Source organism: Canis lupus, chromosome 36 (genome assembly GCF_011100685.1).
Source record: "Canis lupus familiaris isolate Mischka breed German Shepherd chromosome 36, alternate assembly UU_Cfam_GSD_1.0, whole genome shotgun sequence".
Lineage (NCBI taxonomy): Eukaryota > Metazoa > Chordata > Mammalia > Carnivora > Canidae > Canis > Canis lupus.
Genome location: NC_049257.1, coordinates 5,935,256 through 5,960,401, shown reverse-complemented (window position 1 = coordinate 5,960,401; position 25,146 = coordinate 5,935,256). Strand labels below are relative to the sequence as shown.

At 40.8% G+C, this 25,146-nt stretch overlaps 1 protein-coding gene across 1 annotated transcript in view; it reads left to right on the top strand.

Moving 5' to 3' along the window:
• Positions 1-8,293: 8,293 nt before the first annotated feature.
• Positions 8,294-25,146, top strand: part of CD302 (CD302 molecule) — a 52,592-nt gene continuing 35,739 nt past the window's right edge. Inside the window, exons 1-4 of the mRNA XM_038585086.1 lie at positions 8,294-8,451; positions 14,211-14,582; positions 20,599-20,769; positions 23,777-23,941. Of these exons, the coding sequence (XP_038441014.1) occupies positions 8,358-8,451; positions 14,211-14,582; positions 20,599-20,769; positions 23,777-23,941 (802 nt within the window). The 5' untranslated portion in view covers positions 8,294-8,357. The remainder of the gene's footprint in view (positions 8,452-14,210; positions 14,583-20,598; positions 20,770-23,776; positions 23,942-25,146) is intronic.

Sequence of the window (25,146 nt, the reverse complement as noted above, 5' to 3'; positions counted from 1 at the left end):
TGATAAATAAAGGGAAGAATTAAGTTTCCTGTATGATCTGTAGGTCTGGGTAACCAATTAGTTGATAAGGGAAAATTTCTCTTTAAAGAACCATCCAACTAATAAATGAAGACAAAAATGATAGAATATCCCTATTTCTAATTCTTAATGATCACAGTAATGATCATCAATGGCTGACAACATCACCAAACAATGAGAAAAAAATCACATTACGGGCTTCCTGACAGGAAAGCATGGCACATATGAAATAGCACTGTCAAAAATAAATTGAATCTGAGTCTCATAAAGCTTTATACTGATGTATAAGAGTTATGAGGGATAATGGAACATGTTAACACAATAGTGATGCAGTAATCCAAATCCAGACTCTGAGAAATTCTACAAATGAGTCAGCTTTTTCTCACACAATACAAGAGAATAAGGAATGGAAAGACAGGGTTCCTAGAGATTTAAAGATACTTAAGAGATCTCTCAACCAGTGTCAATGTAAATACCTTATTTAGACTCCGGTAAACAAAAACAAATTGTAAAAAGAAAACAAAAATCATTTACAAGATAATAGGGGAAATGAGAACACTAATTAGATACTTAACCGTATTAAGGAAATCTTGTCATTGTTTTTTAGGTGAGATAATGTACTGTGGTTATGTCTTTACAAGATCTTATCTTTCAGAAATGCATACTGACATGTTTACAAATGAAATATGCTTCAAAATAATCTGAAAGGAGTAGAGAGTGGGTCAGAGTAGAGATGAAACAGGACTGATCATGTATTGATAAATGTTGAAGAAGGTGATGGGAACAGTAAATTCATTACACTATGTTCTCTACTCTGGGTGTAGTTTTTATATTCTATAGAAAAAATAAAAATAAAAAGTTTAAAACATGCTCAGAGTCTCTCTTCCTCTGATTCATGGAGAGGGAGAGACTAAAAAATACTAGAGAAGGGAAGAATATGGTTGGGAACACAGAAGTTAAAAAAAGGGATCTGGGTTTTCCTCCAAAGCTGGGATAAAGATGAGTTACAGACAGGAAAAATAGAGACCTGGTGAACTCACATTAGGTGGCCTCTAGCCTATGAGCAAAGTAAGAGGCATATTTTGCTCCATGGAGGAAGCCTACAAAGAGTTGGAACTGAGTCCTAGAATGGAAAAATTTGGATCATTTGCTTCGTGGAGATATTAATGGGTTGACAAAAGGTGAATAATGGTAAAATTGGTAAACACAGTAATGCCCCTCAGCACTAAATAGTGTCATACCTCTCAGTACTAAAATTTCTTAGGATTCTCAATTCTTAAGTGTTTCTAAAAGTCGGTTAGGCAGCATTAATACCTTAACTAAGGTAATCTTAACAAAGGTATCTTAACCTTACCCTTAACTAACAAGTTAGGTGGTCATGAGTTATGAATCAGCTTTGATTGGAGAGTCACATTACACTCTGATTTCTTCACTATCTTCTGCTAAAGTCAGAAGAATAATTGTTATCACGTATAAACCTGACCAGTTTCCCTGAGGAGCAAGGGCTCCTGGGCTTTGGTTATTTATCATTTGAACTGTTGTTTTCTTAGAACAGATTTTAGCAATGGGTTTGGTTATTCCGAGGAAAGAACTCCTAATTACATAAATAAAAAGCAAACCTATCACTCTAATTCTCTCCTCTTTGCCAAAACATAGTGAATGTATGTCAGTAGCAAAACTTAATCCTTCATCACATTTCCCACTTCCAGAAAAATCATCTGTACCATTAAAATTATTTTCTTATTTTCCAAAGAATGCACCTTTAACAAAAATGTTTCCTAGGGAATTCCCATCATGCTTGAGGTGTTGCAGTCCTACCAAAAAACATTACTGATCTTTACAACATACTCCCACCAACTATACAAGTCTTACCAATGCCGGTTTCCTCTTAACCTATGACCCACCCTTGCATCATTGCTTCGCACCTAAATTTCACCCCCGCCTTCTATTGGAGGCAGGTAACCAGCCCTAAGGTGTTCTCATTGGCATTTTGAGAATTTCCTATGAGTCTCAGGGTCCACATCTAACCTCTCTTGTGCTTCTTATAACCATAAAGGTCAGTGAACCCTCTGAGCTCTAGTTTCCTCGTCCATATAATGGGAAGGCACATGATGGACTCCAAAGTTCACTGTGAAGTCTGTAATTCCATAGTTCCTTGGTGTCTGTGCATGAGGTTAGGCTGAGTAGATGAATGAGTCAGCCACACTGGCTCCTTTCCAATTCCTCCTGTCAATATTCTGTAGACATACTGATGGAACATTTCCTCATCTGAGAATTCTACAGTTTAAAGTCTATGAGGTAAGTTCAGTTTATTTTGATAAGAAAAGTTGTTTAATTTTGTTTCTTGTTTTTTAAATGGATGAATTACAACCTTATATTTGCCCTTTGGGGTCTATGTTCATGATTGTAGTCCTCATGAGTTTAGTTATAACAGGAATAAATGCAGATCTTTATTATCATGGTGCTGTGGGAATTGTTTAAAATTTATTCTTAGACCAAGCTCTTGCTTGGGCCTCCTGGGTCCTCCTTACTACACCTGGGACCATCTGTGGGCATCATCAGAACTGCAGTTTAAATGTATCCCACACCAGCTTTCTTTACGCCACAACTCCTCATGCAGTTGAATATGCTCCATTTGTAGTTTCTCTTGTTCACATCTCACTCAGTTTTGGATGCTGTCCTCAGGTACAGTTCTTTCACATGTTGAATCGATATCATCCAGGTCCAGTAAGGAGAACAAAATCCATGCTAGGTAAATAGAAGAAATTTAAAATAGGGAAATAACTTGTTACAGAGATGTAGATGTTGAAAGACCTAAAAATAAGTGCCAGTGAGGTTATCTAAAAAGTACCAGTTACAAAAAGTTACTAGTACCCCCAATACCTGAGGAACAGAGAAGAACTAGTATTACCCAGGTAAGAGCCCAGGCTACCCTGTGGGAGCTAGAACCTTGGAGAAGGAACCACCCAAACTTGCTGGAAGCACTGCACCATTGCCTGGTAGGAATTGGACCACAAAAAGTGGGGCTTCCAGGCAGGAGCTGGAACCATAGAAGAGACACAGTCATAGCTCAGCATGCTCCCAAAGCATAGAGGAAAGAAACACCTTCGATTCTCCCCCTCCCAAACCTCCATTTCCTGCCAGTAACTCTCATTGGCTGAACCTAACCAGAAGGCAGTGCGAAAGGGAACCTGAGAATTCAGGGCAAGCCCTTAAGATTGAAAGCAGAGGAGGGCAGAAAGTGGATCTGAGAGAAAATGGGCAAACAACCTGAACACAAATTGGAAAAGGAAATACAAATAACTAATAAACATAGGAAAGTATATTCAACTACTTTAGAAACCAGAAAAATGCAACCTAAAACCATAATGAGATACCATATTGCTCCCCACAAAAATGTTAAGATGCCAAGTATTTTTTTTAAAGATTTTATTTATTTATTCATAAGAGACACAGAGAAAGCGAGGCAGAGACATAGGAAGAGGGAGAAGCAGGCTCCATGCAGGAAGCTCGATGTGGAACTCGATCCTAGGACTCCAGGATCACGCCCCTAGCCAAAGGCAGACGCTCAACCGCTGAGCCACCCAGATGTCCCTGATGCCAAGTATGGAAGATGTTCAGCAGTGGGAAGGTTTGTACATACTGCTGGGAGTGCGAACTAGAAAGCACATTGGCATTGTCTAATAATGATGATGATGTTGAACATACCCTATGCTCTAGGAATTCCATTTCTAAGAACACACTCTCAGGAAAATCTAGCCACATACAGGAGACATGTACAATAACGTTCACAGAAGCATTGCTAAGTATAGCAAATTACCCAGCTGGAACCTACTCAAATGTCCACCAGCAAGAGAATGCATAAAGTGTGCTTTATTCTTATACTGGAACATTGCATAAAAATGAGCAAACTATAGCTACATACACAGATGAATACACAGATGAATGTCATAGGCATGATTTTGAGCAAAAAAGTACCCAAAAAAACTTGAAATGATTCCACTTACATAAAATTCAAAAACCTGCAACATTATATAGACTATTTAAGGAATGAATCATCTATGGGGAAACTATAAATGAAGGAATGATAAACAACTCTGAGGAGGGGTTACCTCTGTGTGCAAGTAAGGTGGACATGGTCAGGAGGAGGCCCAAAGCCTAGCTACTATTTTTTAGATATGATACATTTTATAATTAAAAACTTCACTTCGAAGATCTAAAAGCTCATGTTTCCTCTTCCTAATTGTGACTGGGAAGAAAATAATACACTCTCACACATTCATTCACATTCTATAGTTAGATTTCCATTTTGGTATCCTCATTTATGGCTATTAACCTTGGCCTAGTTATATCAATCTTGTCTATGTTGCCTCGGTTTCCACATCTGTAAAATAAGGATGATAATAGTTTCTTCATAGGATGATTATCAGATACAAAAGCACACCGGAGGGATCCCTGGGTGGCGCAGTGGTTTAGCGCGCCTGCCTTTGGCCCAGGGCGCGATCCTGGAGACCCGGGATCGAATCCCACGTCAGGCTCCCGGTGCATGGAGCCTGCTTCTCCCTCTGCCTATGTCTCTGCCTCTCTCTCTCTCTCTCTCTCTCTGTGTGACTATCATAGATAAATAAAAATTAAAAAATAAAAAAATGAAAAAAATGAAAAAAAAAAAAAAAAACAAAAGCACACCGGAAATGCTCAACCCCATGGCCTGGCGCCCGGCCAGTGGCAGATGTCTGTTATTTTGCTCACATCATTGCTTCAGTCCATGTAGTGTCCTCCCCACCACCCCTATCTACTGACCATTACTCATCCAAGGACATTCAACACAGTGCCTGAAGACCCTCCCACCCATCCACCCCAGCTGACTTCTCCCTTTTTTAAATGCCTAAACTTCCTGTTGCCCGCACCGGACACTTACCATGTATTTATTTATTCATTCATCCTTTATGAGGCACTTACTGTGTATTTATTCACTCATTCATACAGCAAATCATGGGTCAGGTCCTGGGAACATAGAAGTGCCTAAACAGACACTGCCTTCATGGGTCCTGCAGCCTGGAAAGGGAGCCAGACATTCCACCAGTGAGGGAGTGCATAACTCTTTAATCCAGCTATGCTAGGTGCTATCAAGACAAAGTGTGAGATGCATTGAGAACCTATCACAGAGGAGGTTGACCTAGACTGTAGAGTCAAGAAAGATTTCTTTAAGGAAGTGACATTCAAGGTAAGACTTGAAGGATACACTGCTTTCTATTGTCATCATAGGCAATAAATATTTATTTTTTTAAAGATTTATCTATTTATTCATGATAGACTTGAGAGAGAGAGAGAGAGAGGCAGAGACACAGGAGGAGGGAGAAGCAGGCTCCATGCCAGAAGCCTGACGCGGGACTCAATCCCAGGACTCCAGGACCGCGCCCTGGGCCAAAGGCAGGCGCTAAACTGCTAAGCCACACAGGGATCCCCAGTAAATATTTATTTAAAACATATAACCTACATGGAGTATCAGTGCACATGTAACTACAGAAAAAATAGAGTAGTCCCTCCTTACCCATGGGAAATACGTTCCAAGCCTCCAAGTGGATGCCTGAAACCATAGATGGGACCAACCCCTATATATACTATGTTTTTCCTATACATACATACATAACCATGATAAAGCTTGATTTATAAATTAGTTATGGTAAGAGATTATGACAATATACTGCAATAAAAGTCATGTGACTCTTTTCTTTCTCTCTCTTTCAAAATATTATACTATACTCATCCTCCTAGTGATGACGGGAAATTATAAGATGCCTACCTGATGAGCTGAATGATGTAGGGACAGAGTTTTAACTATTGACCTTCTGACCACATATCAGAAAAAGAATCATCTGCACTGTAGTTGACTGAGGGTAACTGAAACCACAGAGAGCAAAACTGCAAATAAGGGGTGATCACTCAAGCAGCAAGTGACTAGAATGTACAACATTATCCAGATGTTTAGAATCCCCAAGGGTCAGGGTTTTTCTTAGAGAAATTTTATATAAAATGTGAGATTTGAGCAAAGCCTTAACTGGAAGGGTAGAACTAAGACAAGAGAGGGGGGAAAAGAGACATTTTAGATATATTATATATATATATATATATATATATATATCCATTTATTCATATGGATATATGGGCAGAGATAGGAAAAGGCAAGACAGGTTCAGACAGGTGGCTTGAACCAAGGAGTGACATAGGAAGGTGACTAAAAGTAAAAGTTCAGATCATAGAAGGGCTTGGTTTATCCTAGATAGGTTTTCTTTCTGTATTATGGGTTTCTTTGAGACTCTCATAAAAACCTTGGACTTCTTCTCTTTCTCAAAAAAAAAAAAGTTTTAAGTGTATTCATAATCTATATATAATTTCAGGGGTTCACAATCCCTCTGAATTCCCAGTTAGCACTGAAAGGATGTGAGCAGAAGAAAGGTGACATGTTCCAAACAGTGTTTAAGAGTGTTTCCTTTGCCTAAAAGGGAAATTACTGGTAGGAAGGTCAATTGAGAAACTATTTCAACATAATGCAAGCAGGAGCTCTTGTAGGTCCTATGCTAAGGGGGTGGCTCTAGGAGTTCATTAAGTAGGTAAACTAATGTTTATTGAAAGCTTACTCTGGTACTCAGTGTAAGAAGGTAAAAATGAGAAGATAAGAGCACTGCCCTGAACTAGCTCCAAGCTGGGCAGGATCACCAAGGCAAGCAGCCGTAAATGTGTAAATGCAGAGGGAGTCAGAGCAGTAGCAGATTGTCTTACTCAGAACTTTCCACTGGCAAGTTCTAGAGAATCAAATCAATGTCGCTGATATTATATTCAAGGCACATCACAAAACAGCCACAACTCACCTCTCTGTTGTCATTTCCACTTAAGCCTCTACCACGACTACTTCCAACACAGGCACACACAGGACTCAGCGGGCCGGGCATTACTGGACTGACCTATCCTGACACTACTTTTCCTGCAGGTCCGTCACTATTTTTCTCCAAGTAGCTTTGCACGGTCAAATTCTTATGCACCCCCCGAGGCCCAGTTTAGGTGTTGTTTTCCTTGAAGCTTTGTCCAGTCTCCCCGTTCATTCTGCTCCGAGTTAACTGTGTGCGGCCTCAGTAACACTGAGCAAGCAGGGATGTTGTCTTTCCATCTCACCCTGGGAGGTGCCCATCCCTGTGGTGGCAGGTGCTTAGTATCCACTGAGCTGAAAGGCCCCGGCAGGGAGAGGATGGAGCCAAGGCGCATTTGGGAGTCACCGTGAAGCCTTGGCGGCTGCAATCAGAAACGCAGCCTAGGGGATCCCTGGGTGGCGCAGCGGTTTGGCACCTGCCTTTGGCCCACGGCGCGATCCTGGAGACTCGGGATCGAATCCCACGTCGGGCTCCCGGTGCATGGAGCCTGCTTCTCCCTCTGCCTGTGTCTCTGCCTCTCTCTCTCTCTCTCTGTGTGTGACTATCATAAATAAATAAAAATTAAAAAAAAAAAGAAAGAAAGGCAGCCTAGATGTCCTCCCCTCGTGGTAGAAGCTGCTCAGGGGACAGCAATGCAGGCGACTCTGGGCACACATCATGTGCCTTTATGGGGTTTGAAAACATAGGACATCTACGACCAGGCAACTAGGGTCAGACTAGCTACAGAGGTTGCAGACCCCACGGGGACAGGATAAGTGTCACTGTCACACCGCTGGTTTGTGATGCAGACCGCCACATTTCTACAGGATTGTTATTAAGAAAAGAGCTTACTTGCAAAAGTCAGGTGCTTATGTGGCTTAAATCTTTTGGAACTATTGATTGTAGGGTCCCTCGAGTGGCTCTTGCTTTTAATTCTTTAACAACTGCAGGTGAAACTGCAGCGTGCCATTACCTCGCCTTTGCGCTATCCAGATACACAGCCTCAATCGGGACACCTGGATCCCCTGGCTTGACCGCAGCAACAACGCTACGGGCGCAGGTTTCCGCCTTTGGGGCACGAGAGGATGTGGGTGCCCTTGCAGCGCAGTCATGCAGTGAAGACGTCCTCCCACGCGGAGGTGCGCTACGGAGGACCCAGCCCTGACTGCACCCACCCCGCCCACCAGGGCGTTGCCAGGTCCTGCGCGACACTCGGCCCTCTCGCTCCGCGCGCGCTTCCCGCCTCCAGGAGCGGAGCCTGACTCCCGGCTCGCGGGCGCCCCGCCCCGAGGCCCCGCCCCGAGGCCCCGCCCCGCCCCGCCTGATTGGCCGAAGGCGGAGGGGGCGGGGCCGGACCCGGGAGGCGGGCGGCAAAAGCGCCGGCGGAGCGCCGCGAGAGGGTGGGTGCCGCGTGCGCCTGGGGACCCGCTCGGGATGGGGACGCGCTGGGCGACCCTCCGTCGCGCGGCGGAGCTCCTGGTGCTCCTCCTCAGGTGCTTGCGGCCGGCCGAGCCCTCAGGCCGCACAGGTAACCGCGGGCGCGCCAGCCTGCCGGCCGCTAGGGCCCTCGACGTCGTCGGGTCCGCCGACTTTCCGCGGTTCGGGTTAGGGCTGCGCTTCGGGTCTCTTCCCCTCTGCTTTCCTCGGGAGGGGGCTGGAGCCCAGCGAGTGAGCCGAAGGGGAGGGCCGGGGAGAAGGCGCTCCGGGGCTCTCCGGTGCAGGGGGGAGGCGTGGAGGACGGGGGGGCGCGTGGAGGGCAGGGGAGCGGGGAGGGGATGGAGGAGCGTGGAGGGCGGGGGCGGGGAGGGCAGGGGGAGGACGTGGAGGGCAGGGGGCGTGGAGGGGGTACGTGGAGAGCAGGGGGGAGGCGGAGGGGGCGTGGAGGGGGGACATGGAGGGCGGGGGGCGTGGAGGGCAGGGGGAGCGTGGAGGGGGGCGGGGAAGCAGGAGGGGGCGTGGAGGACGGGGGGGGCGTGGAGGGCAGGGCCTTTTTCGTGCTGAGGGAGAAGAGGCCACCGTAGAGAAGGCGCACAGCCCTTTCTGTGCCCGTCCCCCCCCTTCCTTGTCCTCTCGCCTCTAAAAGCTGGCTTCCCTGGAGTAAAGGGCTCCCCAGGACCCCCCAAACCCCATCCAGCCCGTCTCGCCCCTCCCTCGCCTCTTGGTCACCTGGGCCACTGCGTGTCTAGAGGAACTGTCTACCCACAGCGCCAAGGATGATTAATGATTCCCCGACTTTGCTCCGCGTTCGCCAAAGGTGCACGTCAGAAGGAAGTCAGGTTAAGCCATGTCTTCCAAAGTGACCATGATCGTAATTCCGTTATGATGCCCTCCCCGAAAGCCTTGAGCAGCGATCCTTTCTTCTAATTGGCTTATCAGCTCCCAGACCCCCCACCCCACCCCCAGGAGGCCCAGGGCTGCAAGTTCGAGCGCAGGTCACTTGTCCGCAGACCTCCTTCCTGCCTCTGACTGCGGAAGCAGGACCAGGAATAGACTGCGCTGATGCTCTGGGTAGTGCCAGCCTCACCATCCCCCCCGCCCCCCGCAGCAACCGGGGTTTGCTTTTACTTTCTTTTTGCCTTGGCAGAAGGTGCCCCAGAGGACTCTTAGTCGCGCTGCATAGTGGGCAGTCAGTGAGCCATCACCACCTACCTCTTCTGTTAACTTTGCTGTATTGAGGAAGTAAAAGATGCACAAGGAAGTCTTTGAAAACGGTAGGCTCCTTGTGGCTCTTATTTTCTCCTGGCAGCTAAAGTGGCTTCCTGCCAGATTGACACTTTTCTCAGAGAGTGATAGGAAGAAGCTTCCCAGGTATGAGTGACATCACCCCATCTACATCGAGGGCGTTTTAGTGAATACTGTCCTGATTCACGCTGCTTGAGGGGTGCGAATCCCCAAAGCCCTTCACTGGCTGTGAGAATTCTCTTCCACCTGCCCCACAGTCCACGGAGAAAAACCTCACTGCCACGACTAACTACAGTCAAAGCACACTAACCTTTCAGTCACCAAAGTCTTGGTTTCCCTCTGCCTACTTCCGGTTTAGTCTTAGCTGTTTTGTCTCCCCTACAGAATTCAAGATTAAGGATTAATTTTTGCAATCTCTCCAATCCCTGGCCTTTCTCATCAACCCAAACCAAAGAGCACCAGCTTAACTCCATTATCCCTGAACAAGGTCCAGGCAGGTATTTGTTTTCCTGCATCCTTCCTTACCCTCAGCAGCTGCTCTGGTCAGCTTACATGTACTCTCAGACTAGACCTTGTGGTCCCATTAAGGGAAGCGCTGGAGTTTTGAAACCCGAGCCATTTGAGTAACTTGTTTGGCAGTGTGTCAGCTTCATCATACTGGTAATGGCATGTACTCGGTTACACGTATGCAGCTAGGTTTGTGCGGATAGTCTGGGTTGCTCAGTTGCTGAAGGAGCTCTTCTGTGTCTTTGGGGAAATGCCAATTGCTTAGTTTACTTTTTTGCTTCCTTGGGGAGCTAATAGCTTGAAGTAAACCAATCCTTCTGGGACTCCTGAGGTTCTTACCAGCCCATACCACCCAATCTGAACCCCAAAACTTTCTGACTCCTAGTAGACTATCATGGATCCAAGGTCACTTCCAGACCTGTTTTTGAACTGGCAAACCCAGACTTCTGACTCTTCTACTCCACTTGTACAGTCGGCGCACATGGTGGCAACTCCACAAAATACTTAACATTGGGAGCTGTAGAAGTTCCCCCCTAAAACTAAAAATGCTGCAATCTTCATCCTTTTGCCTTCATCTCCCTTTCCATTTGTCTGTGATTATAAAATGTTGATGTTCAACTTCTCTTTGGAATGTGCAAGGCTCTTTGGTTTAGGTAAGAAAAAGTTACCTAATGATTAGGCAATAAGAGATAGTTTTCCTCTGATGGGTATGGCATACTAAAAATTCATTTTCAGTATATGATAATGCTACTTAACTATTTCGTCTCAGACACAACTAGAATGTTTATGTAAAATGTAGCGTATAAAACTTGCTACTAGGGATGCTTCTTTTTATCAACCTCTGCCTTTAAGATTTGCCCAAATATTGTATGTGGGAGTAAATATTAAAATTCCCATTTTAGGGGCCCAGCGGTTTAGCACCACCTTCAGCCCAGGGCATGATCCTGGAGTCCTGGGATCGAGTCCCACGTTGGGCTCCCTGCATGGAGCCTGCTTCTTCCTCTGCCTGTCTCTCTGCCTTTCTCTCTGTGTGTGTCTCTCATGAATAAATAAATAAAATCTTTTAAAATAAAATAAAATTCCCATTTAGGACCAATATAAGGTAACATGAACAAGATGCAATCATGCTCTGTAATTACCTTTTCAAAATGTAATACATTCCTGAAATATTTTATATACCCTTATTTAACACATTTTCTTTAAAAAGGAATTGTTTTCAATCCTTCCCACTCTTCAATCCACCATCCCAATAGGGTCGCAAGACTCAGGCAGACTGAACAGCTTCTGCCAAGGGTAAGGAAAGATATGGGGAAACACCATGAGAAGACTTATGTATTATTTATGAATGCTTACACATACACTATGTATGAAGGCTAATAGCAAGTTTCCTTAAATCATATCAATAATTAATATTTGTGCTAAGTGACCACTATAGATGTCAAACATTGTACAGACTTGGTTAAAAGACAGATTTAGAATAAGGCAAGTATTTATGACCATAGATGTTTCAATTAGGTAAGAAGTTTGGCAACTCCTTTTTAACATAGCTTATGCATGCTATTCCACACCTTTCCTGTACACTTCCAGAGTTTCTACAAGCTTGTTAAGTCTATGGGTGTCCCAGAAGTAAAACACATAGTAAATGGGAAAGAGTTAATTTTCTTTCCCTTCCAAAGAGTATGAAGTGTCACTGTTCCTTAAGTCCACATGCCTGATACTAAAAGGATTAGAATGACCTAAAATGCTACTAGCATTAGCATGACATAATAAAGTTGTGGACATCTGTTCAAGAACAATATACAATGAACTTAGCAAAGACCAGTAAAACCTGCAAGGCTAGGAAAACTTGTCTTGTGGAAGGCTACAATGTTACTACTATATACTATCTAATATATATATATTTTTTTCTTGCTTTTATCTTAGATTTGAAGATACAAAAACCCTGGGGATAGTAAGTGACTTCCCCAAGGTCTCCCAGCTAACTGGTAGCTGAGATAGGTCTTCAGTCTAGGACCCCTAAATCCTTATTCCACTGCTTCTACTATACTAAGAACTGTAGCTAATATATTGAATTCTGCAAAGGCTATTTGAAAAGTCTAAGAACTTCAAACCACAAAGGTAGCAAAGCTGCTGCTAGCCTAGTTCACCTATCTGGGTCCAAGGGGCATAGAGCAGAGTTTCCAGAAAAGAGAACAATGAGACCATAGGGCAAGGGAAGGGAAGGTTCCAGCAAGGGTGGTGGATGCCTGCTTTCCTGTGGAAGCTGACTTCTTTTTTTCTGCGTAATTCCTGATACTTTGGAACGCGAGATTTATTTTGGAGAAGTGAGAGAGAATAGTTTAGGAGAGAGAGAATACTTTGAGAGACCCTCATGGGTCTAAGTGGATGTTAAATGTGTGGGAGAAGGACATTGGAGAAACTGTGAGTGATAATCTTCTAAGATAATATGTTTTCCTTTTTTGTTATCTGTCCTCCCAAATTGTGTCCACAAAGTAGAGAGTGGCAGAGAAATGTCAAAGAAAGAAGAGTGAAGGATGGAAGCTGATATGACAAAGACACCTAGCTGCAGCCCTATGTGATATTTTAAAATACAGATTTGAAAGCAGAAGTAATTTAATGTTTTACGGGATTTTGTGGTTGTTCCTATTGTTTCTCTTGTTGCCGCTGCTGTTTAAAACAAAAAAAAAAAATTCTCTTTAATTTCAAGTTCAAGCTGAAACTTGACTTAATTTTATAGTTACTATTTATATGGTGAAATTTCCCCTCAAGTCCTTGGTATGAGAATTTTTAACTCTGAAAGCCTGTGAATTATTATTAGAAAAGATATTTAGCGTTAGTAAAATCAGTGCTTGTGAAGCTGGCATCAAAATGAAAGTGCCGTTTGGGAACTAAAGTTTTATAGGTCCTTCTGCTGAACCCTTTGGTTCATTGACAATGATTGTTTACATTTGTCGAAAATATTTCAGTTTTACTCTCACCAGCATGAACTTTTGTGCTATAACTTCAAAAAACTTTTCTTTCTAAAAGCACTGGCCAAATTGTTCAATTGTAATTTGTTGTAACACATGTGAATCTTGTTCCATAAGCTCAGGTGTGCAAGAAACAATGCATTGCTTTATTTTCATAAAACCAAATTAGATTTTATTCTGAAGTCCTATTCTACCAAGTTAACAGAACTTCAGTTTCTATCGTCACTGAAGTCTTCCCTAATTCATGGGAAGGTCTCTCCTTTAGCCTCTAGCTTATACTCGATGCTTCTGAGTTTTCCACTGTGCAAACCTTCTGGGTGTTGGATTCTGTATCTCAGGTGATTTCTGGAGCCTAGGCTCAGCCTCCCTTTATGATCCACACAGTCAGCAGCCCCCTGGGCCCCTCCTCACAGACTTCCCATCAAGTTCCTGAAAGTATGATGGTGGAGCTGACCATGAGTCCCTCCTACCCTCAGAATCCAGACCTTCATTTCCTCTCATCCCTTTACCCCACTATTCTACTTCTGCCCCCTCAGAAGTTTCCCCATCTCCTCTGAGACATGTTAATGCCATGTAATAAATTTACCCTGTCATAGTAGCTAAAGTATAAGCAAAGCTGAACTGCAGCCCTGAATAGGTTCTCGATATTTTTCATTGACCTTAGACCACCTGTCTAAGGCAGATGAAAACTAAAAAGCTTCTTTATATCATTAAATAAAGTATGTGTGGGAAGATATTTCATGGAATAACAATAACAAATATACATATTATTCTAAGTGCTTTACGTAAATGAGCTCATTTGGACCTCACATCTACCATATGAAGTACTATTTTACAAAAGAGAAAACTGAGGCATAGTGGTTAAATAACTTGCCCTGATTGACATGACTAATAAGTAGCAGAGGCAGACTATGAACCCTGGCAGACTGGCTCATGCTCTTAACCCATGCTATACTGTCTCCCTGGCTACCACTGTCCTCTGACCTTGTATAGTACACTACAGTTGATAGAGTGTGGAGGGTGGGAATAGTCCAATGGTGCTCAGACTCTCATCAGCAAGCAGGGGACAAGGCACACTGACCACACAGTTCAGAATCCTGAAATGTCTTCTTTGACTATCTTGACTCAGGCAATGATCCATTCACCATCGTCAGTGAAAACACGGGCAAGTGCATCAAGCCACTGAATGACTGGATAGTAGCGATGGACTGTGATGGAAGTGGGGACATGTTGTGGAAGTGGGTGTCCCAGCATCGGCTCTTTCATTTGCAATCCCAGAAGTGCCTTGGGCTAGGTATTACCAAACCCACAATTTCCTTGAGAATGTTCAGCTGTAACTCCAATGCCTCACTGTGGTGGAAATGTGAGCACTACTCTCTGTATGGAGCTGCCCAGTACCGACTGGCTCTGAAGAATGGACATGCTATAGCAAGTACAAATTCATCTGATGTCTGGAAGAAAGGAGGCACAGAGGAAAACCTCTGTGACCAGCCTTATCGTGGTGAGTATTGGAGAGGGACTTTAAGTCATTTGCTGTTGTGTTTGGTAAATGTGACATTAAACATGAACAATTGATTACAAATAAAGTCATGCATTGGTAAGGGAGCTAGCGTTCAATTCCGGGCACTGAGCATTAACATTGAGCTACCTGTGTGAGATCGGTGCTAGTTTTCCCCTTTTACAGGTAAGGCTAGAAGGGGTTAGGTGCCTTGTCAGAGATCACACAGTCACTCTGTAGTAAACCTGGGGTTTGAAATCTCTATGATACATGAGAATATGTATTTCCTATGATTACATTCTGAACTGCAAAAGAAAGGAAACATTAGAGTAACAGGAAATCCTTCATACAAGATGAAATTCAAATGACCTAAAGAAATCAAACCTATTCTAAGGTTAAAAAGAAAAAAAAGGGCAGCCCAGGTGGCTCAGCAGTTTGGTGCCACCTTTAGCCCAGGGCCTGATCCTGGGGACCTGGGATCGAGTCCCACATGTGGCTCCCCAAAGGGAGCCTGCTTCTCCCTCTGCCTCTGTCTCTGTCTCTGCCTCTCTCTCTCTCTCTCTCTCGGTCTCTCATGAATAAATAAATAAAATTTAAAAAAAAAAAAAGGAAAAAAATAAAGGAAATGTATCTCTCCTTGCCTACAGATGTTTATGTAATGGAAAAACTTGAAGACCTCATGTGAGTTTATTTTTATTTTTGGCATGGCTGTCACACTTTGATGTTTGTGTTTATGATTTTAAGAGTGGACTTTGCTTTCAAAAATAAATACAGTTGCTTTCAATTGCTTTCAAAAAATAAATACAATTGGCCCTTGAACAATATGGAGGTTAGGGGTACTCACCCAAAAGTTAACTACTAATAGCCTACTGTTAACTACAAGGCTTACTGACAACGTAAACAGTTGGTTAACACGTATTTTGTATGCTGTATATATAACATACTGCATTCTTACAATAAGGTTAGCTAGAGAGAAGAGAATGATATTAAAATCATAAAGGAGAAGCTCCTGAGTGGTTCAGTCAGTTAAGCATTGTATTTTTGGTTTCGGCTCAGGTCATGATCTCTTGGTGGTGACATCAAAGCCTAAGTCTGGCTCTGCACTGAACATGGAACTTGCTTAAGATCCTCTTTCCCTCTCCTCTGCCCACCTTGTCCCCACTTGCACATGACATGTGTGTCTACATGTGTGTGCTCTCTCAAAAAAAAATACTATAAGAAATAGGAAATACATTTACAGTGCTGTAGTGTATTTATATATAAAGAAAACACATATAAGTGGGCCCTTGCAGTTCAAACCCATGTTATTTGAGGGTCAACTGTATATGAACATTGCATATGAGAAAGCTGATCATAAACTTTGTTCTGGGTCTAGAAACTGGGTTATAACAAATTTCCAAGTTTAAAAAGAATGAATTGATTGGGGTGTCTGGGTGGCTCAGTTGGTTAAGTGTCCGACTCTTGATCTCAGCTTAGGTCTTGATCTCAGGGTCATGAGTTTAAGCCCTATCTTGGGCTCCCGGAGTTGGGCTCCATGCTGGGCATTGGAGCCTACTTTAAAAAAAAAAACAAATAATGAGTAGGTTTATTTTTTAAACCTCTAAATTTAATCAGGTATCACCCAAATAAATCTTTTTCATCATGTTGCTCTAAATTACATTAAATGTTGATATGTAAATATATATTTCATCATCTTATTTAAGTCAACTATTATCTCACTTTTGCTCTTTGTAAATTTACCTAGCTTTACAGAGATTTTTCCTTTCTCTCAAAGGTCATTTAAGCTAAATTTAGCACCTTAGTCTTCCAGTTACCTGCACAAATTTCTCTCCTATAGTAACTATTTCTATTTCCTACTGAAAATGCATCTGATTTCTGAGATGTCAGGCTCTATTCTTAGGGGAAAATGTTAAGTTAGAGAATCAGAGACAGGGTTTTCCTTTTCTTTAATCCTCAATCCTTGAGTAGTTGAACAAGTCTGTTTTTGCTAGCCAGCTTCCTCCTATATATGCAGTGGAATATTACCCAGCCATCAGAAATGGAATCTTGCCACTTGCAATGACATGGATGGAGGTAGAATGTAATATGTTATGTATTATGTTAAGTGAAATAAGTCAGTTAGAGAAAGATTACCATATGATTTCACTCATATGTGGAATTTAAGAAACAAAACAGATGAACATAGGAGAAGGGAAGGAAAAAGAAGATCAAATACAGTGGGAGGCAAACCATAAGAGAGTAAGAACTGAGGATTGATGGGGGAGGTCGGTGGAGGGATGGGGTAAATGGGTGATGGGCATTAAAGAGGGCATTTGCTATCATGAGCACTGGGTGTTATATGTAAGTGATGAAACTAAATTCTACCTCTGAAACTAATGATACACTATATGTTAACTAATTTGAGTTTAAATAAAACCTAAAAAAAAAAAAGAAGCAATTGCTTTCTGGATGCCACTTAATGGCAAGTTTAAATTTTGCACTTTGAAAGCCTTTCTTTTTTTTTTTTTTTTGAAAGCCTTTCTCTAACTTGGTAGCTAAGAGAGAGCATGGAATGAAAGGGAAAATGCCTTTTTTTTTTTTTTTTTTTTTTTTTTTTGGAAAATGCCTTTTGAACTGGATTTATTTCATTGTATTTGTTCCGTTCAAACACTAGAAAGGATAATTTTCTTGGTGGGGTCTGTCTCCTGCCCCAAATTCTTCTGAGGGATACAGTTGTAATTATAAATTCCTTTAGTCTCCAGAATTTCAATCTAAAATCTATTTTATGCATTTGTAATATTCTCCTGAGAAGGAGACTTGTGCATTTCACTCAGCTGCCAAAATGATCAGTAGCACAAAAAAAAGTTTAAGAACCCACCTAGGCTACCACCCCACAGAGAGCTAAACAGTGCTACCAGCAAGAGCCCACAGACAGAAGGTGTTTCTTGACTTTACCAAATCCAATATATGGAATACTGGATTTTCAAATAAGAAATTTAGAGATTTCTGAGAAAAGACCCACGTTCCAACTTATCGCCACCTATCTCAAGTTTTAATTTACACAGAAGCCATGGTCAAACCTGCCTCCTCTTCTCCATCCCTTTCCAGGTGATTGGTACCGTCCCAGTTGTGCATGTCAGAAATCTACGAGTCACCCTAGAATGTCCTGCTTTCCTCTCTCACCATTCCAATGTAATCACATATTAAGGCCTGGCAGTTTTACTCCTTTATATTTATGCATTCCTTTCCTGTTTTTAGATTAGAGACTACTGTCTTAAGTTAAGGACTTTATCTGGGACAGTTCATTCAGACTCCTTGTATTGGTTCCTGCCCTGCCTTTTTCCTAGCTGTATAGAGATAAGAAAGATAAGATACTTGAGTGCCAGTAGACTGAAGTCCAAGGTTATCCAGCTTGTTATAGCAAAGCTACCATTCAACCATGACTGAATTCCCCAAATATAGCTTTTTTATATCTACCTTGGTTTTTGCTATATAAGATTTTTTTTTTACTTCTAATATAAGAAAGATTATTTGTCATTGTGTCCTGGGTTGCCTTTCTCTCCAATCCCCGTCCTGTGAGTCGTGTTTATCTTAGAGAAAACTTTGGTTGTATAAATGTTACAAATGAACTGTGTTTGCCTAGCATCCAGGTAAGCATTTATATCATTAAGATATCTTGAGCTCACTCTGACTCTTCAAATTTTGACTTTTTGGCAAATTGAGAGGAAATTGAACTGTCTACATTTTGAACAACTCTTAGGAGCCTGCCAACCCCTTTAACCATAGAAGCTATTTTGCCTCATGAAGAAATTAATGTAGTTTTCCATGTAAGTGATTGAAATCACAAATTTGTACCTATTGTAGAATATGCTGTTGTTTTAAGAGTGCTATTACCATAAATTCACACATTCAGACAAGATTCTTCTCAGAAAAAGCATGTCTCTCTAGGGAAACACATGGGATTTAAGAGGTGTAGTAGCAGTGAAGAATGTGTGAGAATGAAACTCTTCATTGAATAGTTAGCATAATTTAGCTGCTACTAATGTGGTTGTTGTTGTTATATGCCTATCATTCTTCAAAGGATATTGTGAATAGGAGAGCTTTTTAATTGAAGCCTAGCTTTGAGCTATGATACAAAACTTGAAACCTGAGAAGGCAGCCAGTAAAGTCACAAGTTGTCCTTAATGTGTCAAGGACTCTATATTGAGAGAGCCAGTTCTCATCCCTGTCACTTACAGTTTACTGAATGTCTTACTCTACACTGCAAAAATGGGGATTTCACAAAAAAAGTGTAATACTTGCCCTAATACTCTCACAGGTTTATGGTAAAGAAGGAGTGAAATAAATGTATGTGAAAATACCTCATATAACTGAAACACAAGATTTTTTAGGAAGAAACTGTTGGTTCTACAAGTAATAGTTACTGTGCTCAGAGAATCCTTTTAAGTGCTGTTATATAAGAAGAGAAGTGGTCATGAGCTTTGGTATCCTTAAAAATGTAACATAAGTAATAAGCAGTTTCCCTATGAAATAAAAGGTCAAATCATTTTTTAACAAATATCCTGTCCAAAAGCATTTACATGTCAGAGGAAAACAAAATCAATATTCCTTAAAAGATTATTTGCAAATAAAAGCATCTAGATTATTCTCACTTTTTGCTGTACTGCTGCTTAATATATTCTAAACTGTTAAATTAAGTCTCATACTTCAGTTAAATGAATGTTTGAGAATGATAAAGAATGTGGAATCAAATACTCTCTTAAAGCACACTTTTAAGCAAATCTGTGAGACTTTTTAATGGATTCTAATAGCCTGATAAAGGGTAATAAGATCTGACTATTATGCTTTACCTAAAGCCATTATTTGATCTGATAATGACCTTGGTTTTAAACAAATTAAAGATATGGGAAAAAGTGACCAAAATAATTACACAGCTGTTGTATAAAAATGCCTTTCCAAGAGAACTGTTACCCACATAAGTATTGAGCACTTCCGCTAGTATTTGTAGGCATACTTGAGGTTGGAATAATTTTTCAGTTCCTCTCCATGTATCAGAGGAAATTATTAAAATGAAAAACTAGTTCTGCTACCTTGATGGCCACCAGCTATTCCAATCACTGCCTAGCTAAAGCTGGTTCTTTTATGTTCTGAATTGCCATGCTCTGCTCCTCTCCAAGAACCTTCTCAGAGATCCAGCTGTTCTTTCTCCCACTTCCTTGAAACCCACAACCCCAATTCCTTGTAGAACCACCAGTCTGTGAACAAGGGGGCTGTGTGTCCATCTGTCTAACTACAGTTGTTCCAAAGTCCACACACACACACACCTCTGCCAGTGATTCCAAGGTATTTTCTTGGCCATGCTCTTCCTAAGAAAAGAAAATAGAATATAAATTTAGTCTCATGGATCCCTGGGTGGCGCAGCGGTTTAGCGCCTGCCTTTGGCCCAGGGCGCGATCCTGGAGACCCGGGATCGAATCCCACGTTGGGCTCCCGGTGCATGGAGCCTGCTTCTCCCTCTGCCTATGTCTCCGCCTCTCTCTCTGTGACTATCATAAATAAATAAAAATTAAAAATAAATAAATAAATAAATAAATTTAGTCTCAGGCAGGGCATCCCTTCTGATGAAGTACTCCGCCACCCATGGTATTCAGTTGATCAAGCTGGGATCATTAAGCTCTTCATCACACCATAACAAATGAAGCTTTATATAGATTATCTCATTGAATCTTCTTGAGCAAACCTGTGAGTTAGATACTAATATTCCTTATTTGCAAATATAGGAACTGAGGCTAGTAGAAGTTGGAAAGCTTGCCTATAGCTGCACAGCTGGTCAGTGGGGGAACCAGCATTCAAGTCCAGACCTAAGCAGTCTGCTCCATGCTCTAAATGTTCACACTACAGCCTACTTAGATACCATATTCTCTTAAGTGAAAACAGCAATCTTTCCCTTACAGAAAATTTAGGAATTCATTAACTGAAAGTGACTGTTTTTAACAGCCACCAGTTTTTAACTTTCCTCTACTTCCTCCCCACACCACAGAGGTATATACCAGAGATGGGAACTCCTACGGAAGACCTTGTGAATTTCCATTCTTAGTTAATGGGACCTGGCATCATGAGTGCATTCTTGACGAAACTTACGGTGGGCCATGGTGTGCAACCACCTTAAATTATGAATATGATAAAATGTGGGGCATCTGCTTAAAACCAGGTATGTATGGACTAGCAGACTTTATATATGGAAAGAAAATGGATACCATTTATGTGATGCAAAAGGGAGAAGGAAGGGTCTAAGAGAACTCAAAAATGACTGCAACAAATATTATCCCAGAGAAAGAGTATATATTTAAGGAGAGAGAAGGAGAGAGAAATAATGTGTAGCTATGAATTTGCTTTCAGAAGCAGGCCAAAGCAAGAACCAAGACAGGATGGTGCCATTGAAGACAAAGGAGTAGGAAGAGGAAGTAGAAAAGGCATGAGCCGTTAGGAAATTACGAGTAACCTTTACTAGAGCAGTTTCAAAAGACCAGTGGTCGTGGAAGCCAGGTTATAGTGGACTAGAGTATGAACAGAAGGAGAGAAAACCTCTTAGGTTTTATGGATTGGAAATGGAGCAAAGGTGGTGTTTTGGGGGTAGATAGGTTGAAGAAAAACTGTTATGATGGTAGAGACTTAAGTATATTTGTGGCCTGAAGCAAAGAGTAAGGGACAACAGAGACCTATATCCCTGGGACAGCATTAGTGACACTGTTCGTCCTGCCATTTCGGTATATTAGGCAGAGCATTTTTTCTAATAGCTTCTTACTAGAAGGAAACTACGCAGGGCGTTCTAAAGAATTCACTGCTCTTTAGAAAGAGAGAGAGACCAAAGTAACATTTGCATCATGATCTGGTATATAACTGAGACATATCTTCTTACCAGCCATATGAGAGTTATATGAGGTCATAGTACCTGACATGTGGTAAGTGCTCCAGAAATATTTTTAAATAAGCAATTGGTTGGAAGAATGTATAATAAAGAGTAAGGGAAAAGCTCCAGACCTACATAATAGTAAATACTTATAGGGCCCTGCCAAGTGGCAGGTACTAGCCTAAGCACTCAAACTATATTAATCCATTCAGTCTTCACACAACCCTGTAAGGTAGGTACCACTATTTACGCTCATTTTACAGATGAGCAAAGTGAGGCATGGGGGAAGTTACAACACTTGCCTAAGGTCACTTAGCTATACATTTTATATCTAGGATTCAAATCTAGGAAATCCAGTTTTGAAGTCCTTGCCTTAAACAACTATACTATCATACCTTTTCCAGTAGCCAAGCTGGTGATATTACTAATACTGATCCCTCTTTAAAGGAAGCTGAGTTCAAAATGAAGAGTTCTAAGCAACTAGAAGAGGTTATTTTGAGTTAGTGGTTCTACAGCAGAATCACTTGAAAAATTTATTAGAAGAAAAGAATTTTGGGGCCCACCTCCAGAAATTATAATTTGGTAGATTTGGAGTTTAGTGAGTTCCCAGATGATGCTGATGATGCTGGTCTGGGGACCACACTTTAAGAATCACTGTTCTGGGTAGACGCACAGGCTTAGATCCTAGAACCTACTGAAAGATAAAAGTATTTGCTTCGGCTACAATTGATACTAGGCAGTGTTTGGTCAACTAAGTGCTGATTTCATATAAACCTCGCTATAGTCTGGATCAGAAATTTTCAATGTGAAAGGGAGTTTAGAGGTTATCTAGTGTAAACCCTCATTTTTCAGGTGAGGGGCACCAGATGCAGATTGATAACATGGCCTATCAGGGTCAGACTGCATTTGTATGGAGCCTGGAGATTCCAGGATCCCTGACCTTCATTCCCTACTGTACTTATCCCACTTTACCATGCTTCCTTGACTATCATGAGTTTCAATGTCTTTAGCTTCCTTTGGGTGGTGAGGGTGAGAATGGTAGCATTCATATACCTCTCAGACTTATTTTTAGGAAAGAAGCAGGACTATGAATTTCTCAAAGCTGAGGATTGTTAAACCATGCAGATTGTATTTTATAGCAAACATACTGCCATCCCACTGGAAGCTCCTGGATTTACAGACATAAGGCCCCAGTGGTAATAAGGAAATTTTAGGCAATATACTTACAAATCCACCCATTTTGTTTTCACCAAATATCACATTCAACTCAGTTGCTATTTAGGACATTCAAATGTGTCTGAAGAAGCAGTGTGTGCTGTTCAGAAGATCAACAAGACCAGATTTAGACTAGTGTTCTGATTATAGCTCTGTCACAAACACTGCTAGATCTTTGTTTCCATCTGTGAAATGAGAGCATTAGACAAGATGATCTCAGAGGACCCTTCCAGCTTGAAAGACCATAAGTCTAGCATGTGATAGAAGACTGGTTATGGGAAGCCCTTTGGAAAACTCCCTGAGTGGAGCCTTGGGCACCCTTGACATTGTCTATATTGCATTTCTTTTTCTAGAGAGTATTTTTAAACCACTTGTGTCAAGACCTGTATAACTCATCTAAGAAATAATTTGAAAAGTCTGTCTGAAACTATACATGCTTTTTAGATATTTGTTAAAGAAAATAAGCACATTATACAATGAACATGTATGTCTGTATACATATCCACACATATCTACATATACATCTACAATATTATATAATATTAATTTGGGTCATATATTAAATAATCTGTTAAAACATTAAGAAGATGTTTAGACTGAGTTTTTAAAGTAAGGGAGTCACTTAGATTCTAAATCTTGGGGATTTAAGCAGCATGTCTGCACACACACATGTACATACACACAGTGTTTCACTGCAGGCTGTAGGCAAACCCCTCTGCAGTCTGCCACCATTTTCAAGTGATTTTGTTTTCCATCAGCCCAGGAATTTGACAATGTGAGCACATTCAAAGACTCCTACATTTAGGTAGAAGACCAGCATGGGCTAAAATATGGCATTGTAATTGACAGGGAATAAAAGGAGAGTAGAGGATAGGAAAATGGAAGCTTTAATCAGCCAAAGTCATTTGTTTCCCATGACTTCAATTTCTTTGTGTAACCAAAGAGTCAAAATATGGTCTAGCCAAACAATAAGCTTCAATTTTAGTGTATCCTTAGAGTATGGAAATTGAATTGCAGTATTGGTAAGCATTCTTAGTAATATAAAACACTATTCCCTTACTTTATGATCCCTAACATATCTTTTTATCAACAGAAAATGGCTGTGAAGATAATTGGGAAAAGAATGAGCAGATTGGAAGTTGCTACCAATTTAATACTCAAGCCACTCTTTCTTGGAAGGAAGCTTACATTTCATGTCAGAATCAAGGAGCTGACTTACTGAGCATCAGCAATGCTGCTGAATTAACTTATCTTAAAGGTAGGTTTGCATGTGGTAGAGCAAATTGCTGGGATTGTAAAGATGGCGTCTGTCTACCTCTATTTTCATATCCAGGTGTGTTGTTTTCTGTATATATTTTTCTGTCTTCTCTTAATTGTCAACACTGAAGCCCATAGGCAGAAATGTATACATATAATCCTATTCTATCCTTTGAAAATGCATTTCATGTTGGAGACTGAAAAGAGGTTAATGTTCAGAAAATGGCGGCAGGTAGCAAATTAAACTGCTACTCTAAGCGTAAGTGACAAGATTTTTTTTAAGGTGAACATTAGACTTTGAAAAGTAGAGAGGAAGGTGAAGAAGATGGCCAAGTCACACTAGATGGCATCAGTGACAGGTCCTTGTGTTGAGTAGAGGAGTGTCATCCTCAAAGGCAAGGCAATGTCTAAGAAATCTTAAAGTGGATTTAATGAATGGACACATAGAGTGAATAGGATTTTGTTTTGTTTGTGGGAATTCTTAAATTTTTAATTATGAAAACATATATATATATATACACAAAAAATAGAAAGTAACCTGAAAGAGACTTGTGTAACCACTACCCTGACTTACACACTCTATACACTAGACATTTCATTTTCATTATATTGCTTTACATGGATCGATTCCCTCCCTCCTTCCCTTTTTCCCTTATGTTAAAGAAATAAAATGTTAACAGAGTAAAAGCCCCATGTCCATCTCTCAAAATAACCATTCTTTGAGTACTTTTACTATATATATATATATATATATATATATATATAGTATATAGTATATATATAATATATACTATATATACTTTATATTTATATATATTTATATAATAATATATACTATATATACTATATATATACTTTATATATAGTATATACTATATACTATATATATACTTTATATATATAGTATATACTATATACTATATATATACTTTATATATATATATATTTATATATATAATATATACTATATAAATTTTTATATATATATTTACTATATATATACCATTATGTTTTCATTATACTATTCTGTTTTTAAATGATATATTAAATATATATATATTAAATGATATAAATACTTATTTGCCCATTTATAGGTTTATCCATTGTCAACTGCTGCTGTAAAGTATTACATTGTATGAATAAACCACAATTTATCCATGCCCTATTGAGAAACAGGTTGTTTTCAGTTTTTCCTATTACAAACAC